Source organism: Triticum urartu, chromosome 3 (genome assembly GCF_003073215.2).
Source record: "Triticum urartu cultivar G1812 chromosome 3, Tu2.1, whole genome shotgun sequence".
Classification (NCBI taxonomy): domain Eukaryota; kingdom Viridiplantae; phylum Streptophyta; class Magnoliopsida; order Poales; family Poaceae; genus Triticum; species Triticum urartu.
The window spans coordinates 674,958,715-674,977,504 of NC_053024.1; the positions used below are offsets into that span (position 1 = coordinate 674,958,715).

Consider the following 18,790-nt stretch of genomic DNA (forward strand, 5'->3'; position numbering starts at 1 on the left):
ATCGGGGTTAAGCAGATATCTCATATCTGTGTCGCTGACCCGTACTACATGCACGAGGGCTTCTTGGGAGTCTGCGCAAATCACCGTGAATACGCGAGGGATTACATCGTCAATTTCATGCTCGCCAATAAGGACAAGGAGGCGATTCTCGTGCCTTATCATCTCGTGTAAGTCATCCGCGCTGCTATCCTTCCTTCGATTTCAATCATTCATTTGCACGGTGGAGGCTAATTAATTTGAGGACTTATTTTGCGCAGCGGCGGGCGCGCCGTCCTCATCATCCTCTACCCCCGATTCTCCCACGCTCTTTACTTGGACTCGTCGAAGAACATTCACAAAAAGGATTACACCCACATCAAGGATGTTCTAGACAGTGCTATGTTTTACTACCAAGCAAGGGGTGGAGAGGTCAGGGACAAGAAGAGAAGGGGCGGCAGGGTCGCCTTCGGCCATAAGACCGACTTCTGCTGCATCCAGCAACCGAAAGATTCTCTTAATGATGGATTCTATGTCCTACACCACATGCTGGAGTACAGACGGGATCACCAGAACCTTCGCATGTCACCTAGATCCGGCGATGCCCATATTCTGCAATGGGCAAAGGACATAGGAGATATCGAGGATCATCGACTTCGAGCTGAGTTCTATAACATCCAGCGCGAACTTGACCAAATCATCATGAAGGAGGTCGTCAGAAAAACAGGGATGTTCTACGGAGAAGGACAAATGTCGCGGGAAGACGTCCGAACATGGATAGCCTCTCAGCGTCTCGACCTGAAGCCTTTCACTAGGCTCGGGGACTATCTCCCTGACTTGGATGGATGGAACGACATGTTGGAGTGATTGTCGATATATGACAATGTGTCTGTTTAGTCCATACTTTATGTATGACAAAACTTTGAGTTATGCACGGTGAAACTTTATTTGTGATGTAATTAAACCGTCCTCCTCCTTGACTAGCGAAAATCACTCTAGTTAGGGCATTTTGGGGTACGATGAACTTTGTTATTTATGCTTATGATATGTTGTTTTTATCTTTGCCAAGTTTGTCTCTTTCTGTTGCTCAACTATATATGTTGCATATCATCGACTCATGTGATGATGCAGGTGCATAGATCATAGATGGCGAAGAAGTGCTATGCCAGGAGTATATATACGACAAGTGGCCGGAGTGTCAGGCCCTTCCGGTTTCCGAGCGATAGGCAATAGTTAGTTTAGAGGTTCACGCTAATGCGAAAGAGGGATACGAACTCATGTTCTCAAAGTGATAGCTCTTCTCGCGTATATCATTGTTTAGATGGATGACGATGTATTTTCATATCATTCGAGACTTGTATCGCTATTTTTGAGATGATGACGAGAGACCATTTTGTGTTGGATGATGATTATGATGATGAGATGATTTGATGAGACTAATTGTATGTATATGCTATGATTACATTTGTATGTGTATGATATGCTAAAGATTATTGTATAAAGCCTATTCAAATACAAAACAAATACAAAACAAATATGCAAGAAAAAAACTAATAAATAAACTAGTAGTAGCGAGGGGGGAAATTTAGCAGTAGCGCCGCATTGTCAGTAGCGCGTCCCAGCAAACAGCGCTGCAGATAATATCAGTAGCGCCCTTTCCCAAAGAGCGCTACAGCTATTCATGTATAGCAGTAGCGTGGGACAACCGGCGCTACTGCTATACGTTAGCTGTAGCGCCTTATTAGTAGCGCCGGTGCCCGCGCTACTGAGAGGCCCAAAACCCTCGCTGCTGGTAGGCTTTTCCCTAGTAGTGTCACTTGAGCTCGACGCGGCTCCATCGCTGATATGCAGCTTTGCGGACCTCCAAGGTGGCTCAACAAAAGTGAAGCCATTGTCATCGATCGAATCGGACCGGGGCAACACCCTGGACACGCCATTGAATTCCAGATATGGCACTCCACCACGACTAAGACGCCTAAGGAGGAAACCACACCTGTCATCCATCAACCACGAACCCATCACATGTTTCGTCTTTCAGATGTCGTTGATGCAGACCATAATCTACGTCTGCTCCTGGACTACCTCGCAAGCTCCACGCCGACGTTGGAGCAGACATCGTCGCAATGGCGGAGCCCGAGGACACATGCCACCACGAGGATGCTGCCGCCGCCACACCATCCTTGCCTGAACATACTGGTTTCCAAAACCATCCCCAACCATAGGACTGACCGCCTTGTCGGGGAAGGATCTGAAAAATCTTTATTCAGTGCCGCCAGCGCTACCGCCAAGCCAAGACGATGAACGGCCTAAAACAAAGCTACTATAGCCCAAAACTATCCACACACACGTGGACCCGGCGACCCCTTCACCACCAACGACCGAGGTCTTTGGCGGAGGGGAGCCACCGGAGGACTGCGGCGAAGGAGCTCTTCTTGGGAGATATGCTGGTGAGGTCGCCCTTTTTCTTCCGGAGGAAGAAAGAACGACCCGTCAAACAAATAAAAAAATGTATTTGCAGTATTAAAGCACTTGCATTTATACATGAGATATAAATACATGTATATCCAACACTTTGCTTCCACTAGAGGCGTGGATTTGCTTCCGTGAGAAGCATGGCCGCGCCTCTCGGAAACGGCTTTCGGAAAGGAAAAAAGGGGCTCCCGGTGTGATTTTTTCGTCCATTTTTTCATCCATTTTTCTTTGTGAAGTTCATCGAAACCTACCAACATGGGATCAAGTTTTGAATAACTCGACGCGAGGAATCCAACGGTTAAAACGGTTCGAGATTTGGATGCACAGTTTAAGAGATAAAACGTTTTGAATAAACAGATCTAAGAAAAAAAGGGAACTCTCGGGTTGCAACAAGTGGCGCACATGCAGCACACCACTTGTTGTAACCTGGAGGTGGAACTGATCTTTGAAAGGAGTATTCTTCAATTAGTGATTTCACTCTTTATATCTCCAGACGCACAAATCTCTAAGAGGACCAATAGTTGAGATAGTGTGACTATATGGTAGTACAACCCATGATGAACTTTTGTGAAGTATTAATGCACTTGCATTTAATTATGAGACATGAATACACTTATATCTGTCATTTGGATTCCACATTGATTCATCTCATACATTCAATGGAAACTGAATAAATAGCACAGATCGGTTCACATCAATCCCAACAAACCACAAGCAAAGCAGAGCAAAATTTAATCGTCTTGGCCATGGTGTTCAACCGAGCACAATTGCTTGTTGCCTTTGCTCTGGGTTTGCTCCTCATGTCCCACGGTAAGTTCAGATACTATCGTAAGATCATATGTTAACTCCAATTTATGCATATACATACATATCGTAAGATCATGGATTACACGTTTTTATGAAATTTATATATGTGTGTGCATTTGGCAGATTGATCATAGTGGTATCGTGCAAGTACATATATTAGTTAAAGTTCTGGGTGCTAAACTCTCTGGTGCAGATGCGGAGGCTTTCCATCAGCTTTCCCCCTCCATGAACAAGGATTACAACCACGGATGCATGGACTGGAAGGAATGCATGAAGAGTTGCCAAAAGGGGGCCTTCGACGGCGGATTCTGCGTACTCTCCAAATGCATGTGCTTCAAAAAGGGTACGCATGCACCACGGCCACAAGACAATGCACCGGAATTGGCGCCATCCGAAGAGCCATCGCAGACAAATTTCATGTTCGCAAGGAAAGTCTACATGGGCATGCGTAATCGATTCGGTGGCTAATTTTCACGACTCTATAAAAATGTTCTATGTGTAAGCAACTAAGCATGAATAATTGACCGCATGAAAATATGCTGAATTGAAGTACCGAAAGAAATGACAAGAAAGAAAACTCTTCAATCTGAGACCCTGCTTAAGTAAGTTATGGTCGGTTTTACCAAATCTACTATGTTGTCATGGATTTTTACGTCATCAGTATTTTGGTTATCTCTATTACATTTACATGGATTGGGATCCCGAGCTTCACTAATTGGTAGGAAACTAGCCAAACAAACTCATGCATGAAATCCAACAATAAACATTGTAACATTGCGATGTTCAGAATAATTAAAAATTAATTTCTAAAAGGCAAGGCCAAAAAAATGTGTTTACTTTACCTGGTCAAGAAAAACTTAAATTGAGTTTTCATACATTTGTAGGATTTAATTTGAATTAATGTCAACCTAAATTAAGTTTTTTTTTATTTTTGTACATTTCTTTTAGTTGGGTTTTATCTTTCTCATTTTTGATATATTAAAGTATGGTACACAAAATTTTATTTGGATTTTTTGAACTTCGTTCGATTTTATATTTGAGTCTTTATTCACTGTCTGGATTTATGTAAAAAGAAATTCATTTCTATTTCCTTCTCTCTTCCCTGGGCGCAACCCACATTTTTTTGCCTAGCCAAATCAGCATCTCTGTCTAACCAAATGGGCCAAGAGAGCGGGGTTGCTCGGTATCCCCCTTCGTGGGAAAGGGCTTTACGATTCATTCCTGTCAGCGTTTTGAAGGTATACAGCCCAATATACATCTATACGAATAGGGCCGCGGGGAATATCCTAACGGGCGCTCATTGCGGCAGAATGTCGAGCTAACGCACAGAGGCGAGCGACCTAGCGATCATGATGGGCCGGCCCAACTACGAGATAGTACACGTGCTACAGTATCCGGTTTTGGGTACTTTCTGGAAGGTTCCTGACCGGTTTTGGGAACCTTCCAGAAGGTTCTTGAACCTGTTTTTTTCTTTTTCTGTTTCTTTATTTCATTTTCAATTCCTTTTTCTTCTCTTTCTATTTCCTTTTTGTTCTTCAGATTTGCAAATTCCTTTCTGTTTCTTTTTTCTTTTCTTCTTCTTTCGTTTTTTTCTGTTTGTTTTCTTTCTTTTGTTTCTTATTTCATTTCCTTTTTCTTTTCTCTTTTTTTCAAAATATTCAAATTTTGTTTGCCTTTCCATAAAATGTTCAATTTTTTAAAAAATGTTCTCAAAATTCAAAAATTGTTCTAGTTACACAAAAAAGTTCAAAACTTTCAAAATTAATATAATGTACCAGAATTCAATTATTTTGTTCACGTTTTCAAAAAATGTTCGCGCTTTCAAATTTGTTCGGGATTTTTCAAATTTGTTCTCCATTTCAAAATTTGTTCTCAATATTAAAAAAATGTTCGTGCTTTAAGAAATTGTTCGCGCTTCCGAATTTGTTCTAAGTTTCAAAATTTTGTTCTCAAGATTAAAAAAATGTGTGCTTTAAAAAATGTTCATGTTCAAATTTTGTTCTTGATTTCAAAATTTTGTTCTCTAAATTCAAAAAATGTTCGGGACTTTTAAAAGAGTTCATTTTATCGAAACTTTGTTCAAGCTTTTTACTTTTTCTTCTAAATTTTGGAAAGTGTTCACTTTTTAAAAAACACTTTATCAAAATAATTTTTGTGTTAGGAATTTGAGAAAATGTTCGGATCTACATTACATTTAGCTTCGCCATGGAAACCCAAGAAAGCTTGTCTTTCGTGTTGGCTAGGCTCATGCATACAAAGATGGAGGTCCCTGGTTCGATCGCTCCCTCGAGCGGATTTCTTTTAGACTTTTCACTGCGTTGCGCCAATGGGCCGGCCCAGCTGGAGATGCGCCTGTGCATCCGCTCGACAATTCGCGGCAACGAGCGGCGCATAGGAGCTCTCGTGCCGCGGTACAGGATAAGTCTGCCCCCTCTGCCAAAGTTGCAGCAGCAATAAGTGTTGCACTGACCCAACGAACAGCCAACTTAAAAAGTATCAATTTTCCATTCGGCTATCTTCTGTTTATGTACCGTCAGAGCATGTGTCTCTTTTTATATAAACTAATTTTCAAATTAGTGTGCAATTAGCTACTATTTGTTTAGCAAACAATCAACTAAGACATGCGTTTTTTTAAAGAGCTCTCTTAAGATGGTCCCTCTTGCCCCTTAATAGCCAAGAGAAATATTTCATTTGTCCATTCATCAAGGATATATATTTTTTTGCTAAGAAAAAAAACTTGTCACAAATGAATGTTTAAATTATTTACAACATCTCTTTTCAATATAACAAAAGTTCACATTTGAACCCCGTACGTATGTGTTGTATCTACCATATGAAGACGAATAATTCTCGCGTTGTAAAATATGATACATATCCATGTGATCCTAAAAAATTATGTACACACTACAAAGAAATTATTATAATCCATCTAGATTGCAACATAATAATCACCGTTAACTGTACTCGCATCATTCTAAGAGAGCCAATAAGGAAAATAAATGTACACAAGCCATGCTAGGAACCTATCTGACTTTTTCTTGTGTGAGAAATATGCAAAACATTCTCTGTTATGCATTATCTTCTCTAACAGAAAAAAAATGTGTTACCCCTCAAAAAAATATGCAGAAACACTGGTACACATGGTTGCTTTGTTACAGAAAAATTATGATGGTAATTTGACTGCTTTTTGTTATGATTTTGTCATTCATTTTTGGTGTTTTCTAAAACCAAATTCTATGTGTTTAGACAAAATAAAACAAGCATAGACATATATGATAGAACATGACGAACTTCTTATTTCGTTTGTTAGACATGATGATAAGGTACGTTAAGCAAAAAAAAAGTTGGAAACAAAATCTGGAATTAATTAGCTCTGATTATTTTATTTTCTTATATACTCATGGCTTAAAAGGAAAGGAAGAAATTATAATAGTTTATTTTCTTAATTATACCGCAACAATGTCCGTACTAACCCCCACGCCATCATTAATGGAATATTACCTCGTGTTACCTGCTAAGAGGTACTCCCTTATTTTTATTTACTACGCATATTATCTTTGACTAAGGTCAAACTTTATAAAGTTTGACCAAGTTTGTAGAAAACCTAAGAACATTTACAATAATAAATTTATATGATGTGAAAATATATTCAATTACGAATCCAATGGTATTTATTTGGTGGTGTATATGTTATTATATTTTTCTACAAACTTCTTGAAAGTTTATAAATTTTGACTTTAGACAAATCTAATATACAGAGTAAATAAAAACAGAGTGGGTAATAGTTATATCAGCCATTAGATAATTAAAATTTAATGGTCTATATTGCTTTGGACCACCTTGAAATTTCTCTAAAAATAAGTTGTGCCACCGATCGGGTGCTAATAACACATGTTCATCGGTGATTTATCTGTTTCTATAAAACTAATTCTCAAATTAGTGTGCCATTAGATGCTGTTTTTAAAAAAAATAATTAGCTAGTTGTGCCTCTTTTCTTAAAAAATGTTGTGCCTTCGGGTACTAATAACACACTTTCATCGTGGATTTCTCTGTTTCTACAAACTAATCCTCTAACTAGTGTGCAATTAGCTATTGTTTTCTAAACAAATAATTAGATAACTGTTCTGCTTTTTTAATATGCCTCCTTAACAAAGCTCGCCTAAATCCAACGTCTCAAGTGTATCCAAAGATTAAACACAAACACATACATGTGTCGTTCTGCGAAAAACAATGAAGCCACAACAGTGGCATGTGCATGTCGCCAGCCCACTTGTTCATGCATATACGGCATGGGGCCTACTCAATACAGTAATATACGGCCTTTTCAGGCTGGTCTGCATATTGCAATGGGTGCTCCTAACCAGCGCTTCAGGCGCCGACTGGCGATACGGGCGCGCGAAGAAAAATAAAGAAGACCAAGCTGGTTCTTCTGTCTAGTACTATAAAATCGTCCTATTTAACGTTTTCTTTAGTAAGAACCAATATAGATTCTCTTGGAAAAAGAAAAGGTAAATGTGAAAACAAGATCATCGATTTTTAGAAAGTTCATGATTTTTTAAGAAAAAATTCACTGATTTGGGGAAAAAACATCGTTTTTGAAAAAAGTTCATCAATTTTCAAAAGAGTTCATCAATTTTGAAAAAGAGTTCATCGATCTTGAAAAAAATTCATCGATTTGGAAAAGAGTTCATCGATTTTCAAAAGAGTTCATCAATTTTTAAAAGATTTCATCAATCTTGAAAACAATTTCATCGATTTGGAAAAAGAGTTCATTCATTTTCAAAAAAGTTCATCGATTTCGAAAAACAGTTCATTGATTTTGAAAATAGTTCATCAATTTTCAAAAAGAGTTCATCGGTTTTGAAAAAGAGTTCATCGGTTTTGAAAAAGTGTTCATCGGTTTTGAAAAAGGAGTTCATCAGTTTTGAAAAAAGTTCATAAATTTGGAAAAACAGTTCACGAATTTGAAAAATGTTCATCGGATTTTGAAAAAAAAAAAGTTCAAGAAATTGAAAAACGTTCACGCATTTAACAAAGAAAAAGAAATTAAAAGAGAAAAGGAGGAAAAGAACAAAAGAAGGAAGAGGATGTAAGTGAACACATACAATCTCTTTGTCTAGTTGGTTATTGCGACCTACATAGAACGAAGAAGTCATGGGTTCGATTCCCACCCACGATTAAGAGCGGCCTGCAGACCGGCCTCTGCAGTGCTTTTACGAATGGGCCAAGCCCATCTCTCTCTCTCTCTCTACCTTTTCTGTTTCCTGGCTCGTAGCCAACCACTCCCCCTCTATATTTTTTCCTACTTTCCCTTCCTTCCTCGTGGATCTGGATGAATTGCCTGGCTTTAATTCCTATAACTTGTGCCGGTGATCACTTTAATTCCTGTGGTTCAAAGTACCCGAAATATCATTCCTAAACTTTCTCTAGGGGTTCACATACGGTCCATTTATATAACCCTAGGTGAACTATTTTTGTTGTAAACTTTCGATATTTATCTAAATTAAATTGGTTTACACATTCCCAACTGCCAGCTCGCTTACATACTGCCTTTTTTTCTTTCATAAGAAAAACAATGCAGCCACCAACACGGGTTTCACGACCAGCGCGGCTTGTCGTCGTGCCTTCTGTCTGCTAGTCTCATTCTAGTCGCGGGCCACTGCTAGTGCCGCTAGGCAATTGACGATGGCACCCAGGATAAACGAGTGAAAATCAAGAAACTTGATCTTCTAAAAAAGTTCAGCTAAAACTAATTTATCTTTTTTTTTACTAAAATCTGACCCTTTTGCTCAACAGCCTATACGACGTTAGAGCATCTACAACTTGACAAATCCGACTGCTATATGCTCGCGGCAGGCGCGTCCGAGTCTGTTCACGAACGATGCCGGACGGTTCCTCATTTGGATTGTCGCACGTCCACATATCTTAAATGCGGATTCTCAAATCCATGTAATCTATGCATGTTGATCATACAATACAAATTATCCCAATTCAATAGTTCAACATGAATACAACAAAGCAAAACAAATCATAATTCAACAGTCCGTACATGCCAAAATGGAATCAATGTCCGAGCGTGATGAATCACTCGATAGACGCCATCCTTGCTTCCAGCTCCTCCTGCTCTGCTGTATCCTTCCGCATGCTCCGCTTGCATCCTTGCCGCATGCTCCGCTGCCATAGTAGCCCTCGCCACCTCGTACTCCCTACGGGCTATTGTCTTTGATCTCCTTCTTCTTCTCCACAAGCCATTTTTTGCATGTTCATCCAAGAGGCTATCGTTCGCCAACATTATCTTCACATTCTCCGCTTCCCGTGAGATTTGCAACCTCTCTTTCTTGATACTTCCTTTTAGTGATCCGGTACCGAAACAGAAAGTACCCCACACTTATTTTTCCAAGAAGTGACCCTACGTTATCGAACACACGAGAGGAAGGCCCCGAAGCGATGGTCTCTAGTAAGCTTTTGTCAAAGAAATAATTCCAGCTTTTGACGGATCAAATCAAGCTAATTGGAATAAACACTTATAAATAGAAAAGAGTACGTGTATGAGGTCTTAATGCTTACAACCATGCATTTGTGTTGGGACTAGATATGATCTTAAGTTGCGTGCTAAAAGTCACCCATTGGGATGCGCTTATTATGAACCGAAGTGGGGGATGTGTTCAAATAACATCTGACCGGCACGCATTCTACATCAAGAATCAATTGTCCTACCGAAGGCCCTATCCGTCGCGTGGGTTGCCTCGATTATTAGGATAATCAGACAAGAGCTTTGGGTGTTTAATGACTATACCTCATGAATCCCCAGAGATTGAATCTGTGTTACTATCTAAACTCTTCTGTCACTAGTGTTCAGAATAACATTGCACGTTCTCCCTGCCCTTAGCCTCTCTGTGACTCGCTCTCCATGATCATGGGTACCTGCAGGGATGAAGAACGCAGACGAGACAAGAGACATCTATGGAATAATTTTGTTTGACACATATGGGGCGTTAATTCAAAGCACTTCCATTAATCCCCACAACAAATACATAGGATTGCAAGGTTTTTTCCTCAACCCATACCTTACCGAACTACTCATACATGAAGATCATATCACACGAAGACCACATTGAATAACACATCATAAAAATTGATTGATTGATAATACAACTTACAATGGATGATGTGCGCGATGCATGATTACAAGTATGGTATAAAGGAAGATGAATTGTGGTCGTGGTGATGGCTATGAAGATGAAAGTGGCGGCGGCTAGGGTTGATGGAAAGAGATGAAGATGACTCTGTTCTGGCTTCGCTCGCGGACATTCTATTCACATTTCGACCTGGCCCCCTTTATAAAAGTTGTTCAGGTGGACGAGATGCCTCGGTTTCCACACTATACGACCGCTCATGCGAGCGGTTGTTGTCACATGGAACCCCGTCTTTTGTGTTATTTCTTCTTGTGCACCTCCTCCTGATTTCTTCTATCTCCTCCTTCACTTCTTTCCATGTCTACAAATGATTTCTTCCATTTTTGGCCCATTTCCCATGGAAACACATCAAGAGAGGATTTGTGGAATCATTTGCATCCATTAACCATTATTAGCAATATCAGAGCGAATATCTCAGTTTTAATGAAATATCTCAGTTTAAACAAAGAATAAATGAGTGTAAAAATAGCACCCATCACTTCTGAAGCTCAATCTCTCCAAATGTCTGCCTTCTCGAGCTTCCATTTGATCGCCGCCTCTTTCTTCTTCAACTCGATTCCCCCCTCTCAATTTCCAGCTTCTTCTCCATCCTCTCCTGACCCCAATCCGGTCCCGGGGCGCGACGGGGAGGACAGCCGCTTGTTCATGTTCGCATCCGGTCCCTGCGATGTTGTCCCTTCCCTTTTTGACTGCCTCCGTTGCCGGTCCCTTCGAGTGATGTTCTCCGGCTTGCACAACAAAGTCGAGGATGGGACGCCGATGGACGAGGTGGATGCAACCTCTATCGTGGCGACCGGGGATGGGTTGGACAACATCTAGGGCGGCGGATCGGGACCGACGACGAGGATGGGGAGCAAAGGTGGCAGACGACGAGGACTCAGATGCGGGAAATGTTGGAGGAAGGCGGGAGGAGTGAGAAGGGTTTGGTGGATTTGATCGATTTATGATGGGGTAGGCATGTCGGGTCCGACGTGGCGGACACGCCCGACCCTCCCCATATCCATCCCTTTTTTGGGTTGGATATGAGGGGTGACAGTCAGTCCGAACGTTTGAACCTATTTGAGGTGCCCGTTTAGGTCGATTTTTTTATAGGTAGCTGGCCGGGTCGTTCGTCCAGACGTTTGAGGCAGGTTTGAGGTGCCCGACTGTAGATGCTCTTATTTAAATAAACTTGCCTATGTCAATGCTCATTGAAATTTTTTTAGTGTTTTCGTCCATAAAGCAAAGATTCATGGTGCTGACATTCAAAAAAATAGAGAGAAAGATCCATCGTATTTGATCAATTCAAATATATTGCATCACCGATTTTTTCCACTGCGAATCGGGCGTGGTTAGTTTTTTGTGTTGGAATTAACCCAACGTGATTCAAGTCCTAAACCTTCATAGAAAAGAGTATATGTCTGTGTGTCTCTATTATACATGAGCGTATATGTCTGTACTGTGTTTAAAAAAATATATTTTCACGACAAGAATGGCAAACTCGAAATGAAAACACAAAATCTACATCGACACTTCGACGGTAGTAACTGTAGCGTCAAAAAAGGGGAAAAGACAGTTACTAAGAGCCCCCCGAGCCCCCTAAAAAAAAAAGAGCCCCCCGAGCACGCTTTCTTCCTCCTCCCGATCGACCCCGTGTCTCTCTCTCCCCCACCCCAACCCATTCCCCGCCCGCATCCCCATCGCACCGACACGCCCACAACTAAAACCCTAGCCCCTCGCCCCCCATGGCGGCGGCGCAGCAGCCGCACCCGCTGCCGCCCGTGCCGGCGGAGGGGGCGGCGCCCCTGGCCGCGCCGGCGGGGGCGCCGCGGCCGTATGAGCTGGCGGTCGCGGCGGCGGAGCTCCGCCCCGTGGACTGCAACCTCGCGGCGCTCTGCGACCACGTGCAGGCCGAGGGATTCGGCTCCGGCGCCTTCTCCGATGTCGTCGTCGAGGCCATGGGCGACACCTACCGCCTCCACCGCCTCATCATCTCCCGCAGCACCTACTTCAGGTCAGCCTCCTTCTCGAATGCGGATGCGGGGACCCCGGGCTAGTTCACGTGGGAGTTTGCGCTGTGTCGACTGAGTATTTAGGATTGTTCCATAGAGTAGAAATACATTTTTACTGGGCTGCGCGGTGCATATGTTTCGATTCCCTTTGAAGTGGAAATTTCTCGTGCTATGACCCCTGTGTGAAAATGTTTAATAGAGTGAATTGAGCGGAGTTGCGTCTGCAGGGACCAATTCTGTTGCTGATTGCAGGAAGTTAGTTCAATTTTTTGGTTTTCCGCAGAAAAGGAAGTTAGATTTCCCCTTTGCGTTCCAAATGAAACAAGCTACTCCTTTATCACACAAAGCTAAATGGAAGCCTGATGGGTAGTTAGTGGTCTGTTGCAAAATTAAGACACCCACACATCCTAAGGTTGACATTTGACCAACGATTAGACTAATAAAATCAAATGTTGGTCATGTGACACAAGCATCACTTCAGATTCATAATCAAAAGCATTTTCGAGTGATATCCCTGGTATGTCACATCACATTTATTTATTCCAATGGTTGGTCAAACTTAAATCATGGGATGTTGTGGGTCCCTCGCATTTTGCACCAGACGAAGTAATCCACAAAGTGTGATAGAACTCCTCAATGCAAAATACCTTTCAGTGCATATATTTCCTATATAAACCTTCAACATAGAAAGGAACCTTCGTATGCAACTAAACCTCTTCATTTCGTTAGATTATTGTCTTTTCTTATGACTGACAGTCAATTTTGTCCAGATTAATACTGTGTGAATATCTGAAACTGATAAGCAGGCTCTGTGTAAAAAAACTGCCAGGAATATGTTGCATGGTCCATGGAGAGAAGCTGGAGCACCTACAGTGGTCTTGCATATAGATGATTCTAATATTGATTCAGAGGCAATTGCCATTGCGTTGGCATATCTTTATGGGCAACCCCCTAAGCTTAATGATAACAATGCGTTTCGTGTACTAGCAGCTGCATCATTTCTGGATCTTCAGGTTTCTTCTATTTGAGAGAGTTCTTATTGTCCTCAACTGTTTGCTATTGTCTTGTACTTACAAATGGACTATTGCAGGGCTTGTGTACAATCTGTACAGATTTTATTATTTCTGAGCTTTGGACATCAAACTTTTTACAATATCAGGTTAGCACATCAGCTTATCTTTGTGACATATATACACATGGTGTTCTTTGTCAATGATACTATTTTTCCCTTCTTTATCTATGGCTTAATTTTTCTCTTAATGTTTTTTAGTTGTTTGCGGAAAGCCAAGACTATGGTAGTCATGGAGAGCGTGTCAGAAATGCTTGCTGGGGTTATCTTTGTCAAAGTGCCACACTGGAACTACGAGAGGTAAGGACCAAGGAGCATTCATGGGGATCTTGCTGGTTGAAAAGCTACACTTATCAATTTATGAGCATCAAATATTTTCCAAGACAAACTCAATGATTTTTTTGCATATAAGTCAATTTATGTATTTTCGCACAAATTAGTTGCCAAAGGTATTAAAAGTTGACTGCATGAACCATAGGTTGACCTGCATTTCTGAACATAGGCAGTTGTTTATTGTGACATTAATTTTGGTATTAGTGTTATTGGATCTGTGTTAGATATTCTCCATAAAGCTCAGCTACTTAAAAATTTAGAACTTATTATCCATGCTTACAAATTCAGCAATGTTTGCTTGTGCATTCATGGTGTTAATTTTTTTTAATGTAAAGACTATAAGACTTGTTCTAGTGAATAGAAATTGAGTCTAGCTCATTGGTTTGGAAGTGAATGTTCAATGTGACCCCCTATATTGTCGTGGTTTCATTACCATTTTCCTTCGCCAAAGAAAGAATACAGGTTGCAGTACAAATGTAACTCTGGTGTCCTAGAAATGCATAGGAAGCTTTTGAATGTTGAACCGTTTGATTTTATTTAGCTTTTACTTTGATGTTAATGCGTCATGAATGCTGAATTATGACACATAGGGTTGGACTTGTGTGAATTTCAATCTGAATATGTCATACATGCAACATTTCCTTTTAGGCTTAGATTTTCCATGCCTGTTTTTCGTCCATAATATTGATAACTGATTTTCAATGTTTGTTTTTGCTGAAAGGTGCTTCCAAAACTTTCTTCACAAACTTTGCATGCTCTCGTTACATCTGACGAACTGTGGGTACCTAATGAGGAGAAACGGTATGTATGTGTTGTCTACTGATGGCATTAGAATTTGAAGCCCAATTATGATAACTGGTCATCTTGCAACTTGAAGGTTTGAACTAGCATTATTTGCTCTACTGGCAAAGGTCACTGTTTCTGATGTAGAAGTTAGCGGAAACGAAAATTTGGACCATATGGCAAGCTCATCAACTGTTGATTGTTCCATGGGAAAGGGAAAGAGTCTGATGAGTGAAACTGGTGAGAAGCAGCTAATGGAATCTGAACTGCAGAAGTTGAAGTTGCATGATAACATGCCGAGTAAAACTGCCAATAACATTATTGATGTTCCAAATGTTGTAATTCCGCAGGATATCACACCACACTCCATTCCACAAGTAAGAAGATCGTGTTGGCTTGTTTTCAATATGCTATGAACTCCCCTTCTTTCATTAAACAAACCACTTCACCAGAAGCATGATAATTGCACTAAGATTGTACTGTTTGTTCTGATCATTCAGAATGCTGAAGCTTCCAAGAGGATGGAGAATGATATTTCTACAGGAGGACCATCTGCAGAAAGCACCTCTTATCAATTTAACGAAAATATGTGGCTTTCTAGTGAGCAAACAAAGAATTACTTCTCAAGAACTTCTTCAAGTAATGTATTAGTTCCATGTGAGTGGGGAAGACCCACTGCGCCTCTTTGGGGTGGTAGGGTTGTTGGTCGACGGCAGGTTAGATGCAGCAGGGGAAGTTCTTTGTCTGCTGATGAATATAATACTTTCATGAATATATTTGAAAGGGGTTCTCTTCTCTATTGCAATATGTCATTTGATGCACTGTTAAGTGTTCGAAAGCAACTTGAAGAATTTGAATTTCCTTGCAAAGCTGTAAACGATGGTCTTTGGCTCCAGGTTAGTTTATCCCCCCCCCCCCCCCCCCCCCCCCCCCCCCCCCTCTAAATGATGTGTTCCCTCTAAGACCATCTCTGAAACTTTGCTGATTTGTTAATGCAGATGCTCCTGTGCCACAGAGTGCAAGCAATAGTTGCTGATACTTGCAGAAACTGTTGCCTTACAAGTAATTCTTGTGCTTGTAAACAAGCATATGTTGGTACACACAGCCACTACAGGCAGGAGCATGATAGGACAAGTGCTTCAGGAACTGCAGGTAGTATCTACCTTGCAGATGCCCAAGGCGATGGGAATGGTATGTTTAGTCCTGTGCGTGTTAACGTAAGAGGAGCAGTTGATGGACTTGCTGGCATTGGGAGAGGAAACTCAAATGTGCCTGGCGCTGCTTGGGCTCCTACGCGTTATGTCTTCTCTCGTGTTCCCTATGGGCTTGGTTCAAGGAATGGTCAGCAACCATTTGCGAATGATGAATCAGAACCTAGAGTTGACCACAATGGAGATATTCCAGGAGATGGTCTGACTGCATTGGTCAATCTTAGCCAAGAAAGCAATGCTTCTCATTATCAGGCAGAAAGTATTTTTGAGGCAGGCATGCAAACTAGATATTCTGGTGCTGCTACTGTTTCTACACCAGGTGGTTCTTCTCTCCAGATGCAAGAGTCAAAAGAGCACGAACTTGGGTCCAGTTGGGAAAGTGCAGATAACACAGCTATATCCTTGGACATGAGAACACCGCTTAGTCATTTCCCCCCTTTCCGCTTTGGGTAAGATCCCTATTTATCCTGCCTTTGCTCTTACAACACACACCACCTCTTTGGACACAGTTCCTGAAAAAAATAACCCGGCTTGTTCTGTATGATGTTTACTTGATTGCCAAATCATCTGTTTCAAGCAATCTGAGTGTTCCTGTTGGATATTATTGCCTTCACCAAAGGCAGGCGGAAGAAACAACTTCTTCTAATTTCTTATTAGTCTAGCCAACCAAGACATGCTCAAAACTTCTGACGTCAATTTCTTTATTCCCTACAGATATCATTAACTTAGAACTAGGCGTCCACACTTATATCATGTTTGTATTAAGCTCTGACCAGTCTACCTAAACACAGGGTTGAATTTGAAGATGTGCATAGGCTTGCAGATGGTCAAGTGAAACACTCAGCTGAAGTATTTTACGCTGGCTCGCTATGGAAGGTTTATTACTTTCTGGTCTTCTACCTATCCGTGCTTCTGACAACCTAAATCAAGTTTGGTACTAAACATGATCGTCTGCAGGTAAGTGTCCAGGCATTCAATGATGAAGATCCTCATGGGCGGCGCACCCTTGGTAACATATTTTGTGATTCTGTAATGTTTGCCAGTCACCTTTGTTGTTTGCTGAAAAGCACGTTAGCATTTGACAAATTGACAATGCAGGGCTTTTTCTCCACAGACGCAAAGCTGAATTGTTAGACCCGTTGAGGAAGGTGAGTAACCTAATGGGTTGATTCATTTATTGCAAGATAACAAGGTCACTGATGTACTTCTTTCTCAGGCCCACATGTATATAGACCCCCGGGAAAAGGTCACTGCTCGGTATCAGGTATCTACCTCAGTTATATTTTTTTCAATTTTTCCATTGATACTGTATATGGTATAATTTGCCATCTGTCTTGTTGCCCTTAGCTCATCTGTCCATCGAAGAGAGAGGTGATGATATTCGGTAGCCTGAAGCAGGCCGGCACTCTCCTGCCCAAGGCTCCAAAAGGGTGGGGTTGGCGCACGGCCATACTGTTTGATGAACTTGCTGATCTTCTCCAGGGTGGAGCCCTGAGAATCGCCGCAGTAGTCCAGCTTGTCTAAACCAAAAACTGCCCCCTCGTGCATCGAGAGAAAAACGACGGTACTATATATAGTAGCGTGGATCTATGCAAAATACGAGAGACGATAGTAAGTACGTAAATAATGCCCCCAAGGTTGGTGGCGTAACTGTCACCGTAATGTAAGTGTATGTAGTTTTTCCTGCATGACTTGTATTCTGTGAATGGGGTGCGCACTGTGCCTTTGAAGCAGTGTAATAAGAGTTCTATTACGCCATGTAATTCAAAGTAGTTCCCTGCAAAAAAAATTGTAATTCAAAGTAGTTCCTCCTTTTCTGGTGCGGTCTCTAAAAGTTTTATCCTGCAGCTACGCTTGCTGCTGGCAGGTTGTTGGTTGGTTCTAATGAACTGCTATGCCATGTAGAAGGAATGTTTTCTTGAGGGGTTATTCGCTATCGGATGACGGGTGCTTGCAGGTCAAAACTACAGTCGAGAAATAGCAATCTTGTTTGCAGTTCCATATTTTCCTCTGCATCTTGTTTCTGGAACGTTTGCTTTCAAGTAAAATCGGGTGATGGTTCCAACTCCCAAATGCCTTAGCTTGACTATAATTCACGATAATCTCGCATCTACTTGTTCACGTCCATGGATGGGCTTGTTTGTGTCTTAGCCAGTCACCCTTCCATTTTGCTTTAGTTTTATAGTACCATTTGTTTTAGGGGCTATTCGGCAACGCTCCGCTTCACAACTCCCGGAGTGGAGTTGGGGGAGCTGTAGTTTAAAATGGTAAAGTTGCCATTTAGCCACTCCGCAGATTCCGGGAGTGGACCATTACCGAACAGGGCCTTAATTTACTACTACCTCCGTTTCAGTTTACAAGTCCTATGCGTATACTAGGTTGTCAATTTTATCACCTTAATATAAACTATATAACATAAAAATTATACGGTTTAAAAATAGAACATCTAAAGTTTATATTGATATTTTTTTTGTAATATATGAATTGTATTAGCTTGGTCAATTGACGACCTAGGGGCACGCGCACGCCCTGTAAACTGAGAGAGAGATAGTACTTCCTCCGTTCCAAAATAGATGATCCAATTTTATACTAATTTTGTATTAAAGTTGAGTCATCTACTGTATTTTGGAAACGGAGGGAGTAAGAAGCAAAGAAGTTTCAGTCCGCTGGCCAACAGAGGACCCATACATTTACACTGCCCCGCACTCGTCAGACCTTGATGAACTTTCAGCCTGTTTTTTTTTTTTTTTTTTTTTTTTGCATTCAGAAGCCTCGATACAGCTTCATGGAAGAAATACGTAACGTCATGGAATAAATTCTCAATAGTTGCATGCCGACTATCTTCCCAACCACGAGACACTATGCCATATAAATATATAATGTTTTCACACGAGCACCGTACGTGCCATGTCAGTATCCCATGCATGCTTTTCACATGCATGGCATGGGATT

The 18,790-nt window shown here is 41.3% G+C and overlaps 1 protein-coding gene across 1 annotated transcript; it reads left to right on the plus strand.

Moving 5' to 3' along the window:
- The first annotated feature begins 12,053 nt into the window (after positions 1-12,053).
- On the plus strand, positions 12,054-17,650 carry LOC125545866. The gene is made up of 13 exons (XM_048709923.1): positions 12,054-12,444; positions 13,272-13,455; positions 13,533-13,601; positions 13,713-13,811; positions 14,566-14,645; positions 14,722-15,004; positions 15,128-15,523; positions 15,626-16,287; positions 16,630-16,714; positions 16,796-16,847; positions 16,937-16,986; positions 17,055-17,102; positions 17,186-17,650. Exons 1-13 carry the CDS (start codon positions 12,176-12,178, stop codon positions 17,360-17,362), a joined length of 2,454 nt encoding a protein of 817 aa, XP_048565880.1. The 5' UTR covers positions 12,054-12,175; the 3' UTR covers positions 17,363-17,650.
- The last annotated feature ends 1,140 nt before the right edge of the window (positions 17,651-18,790 follow it).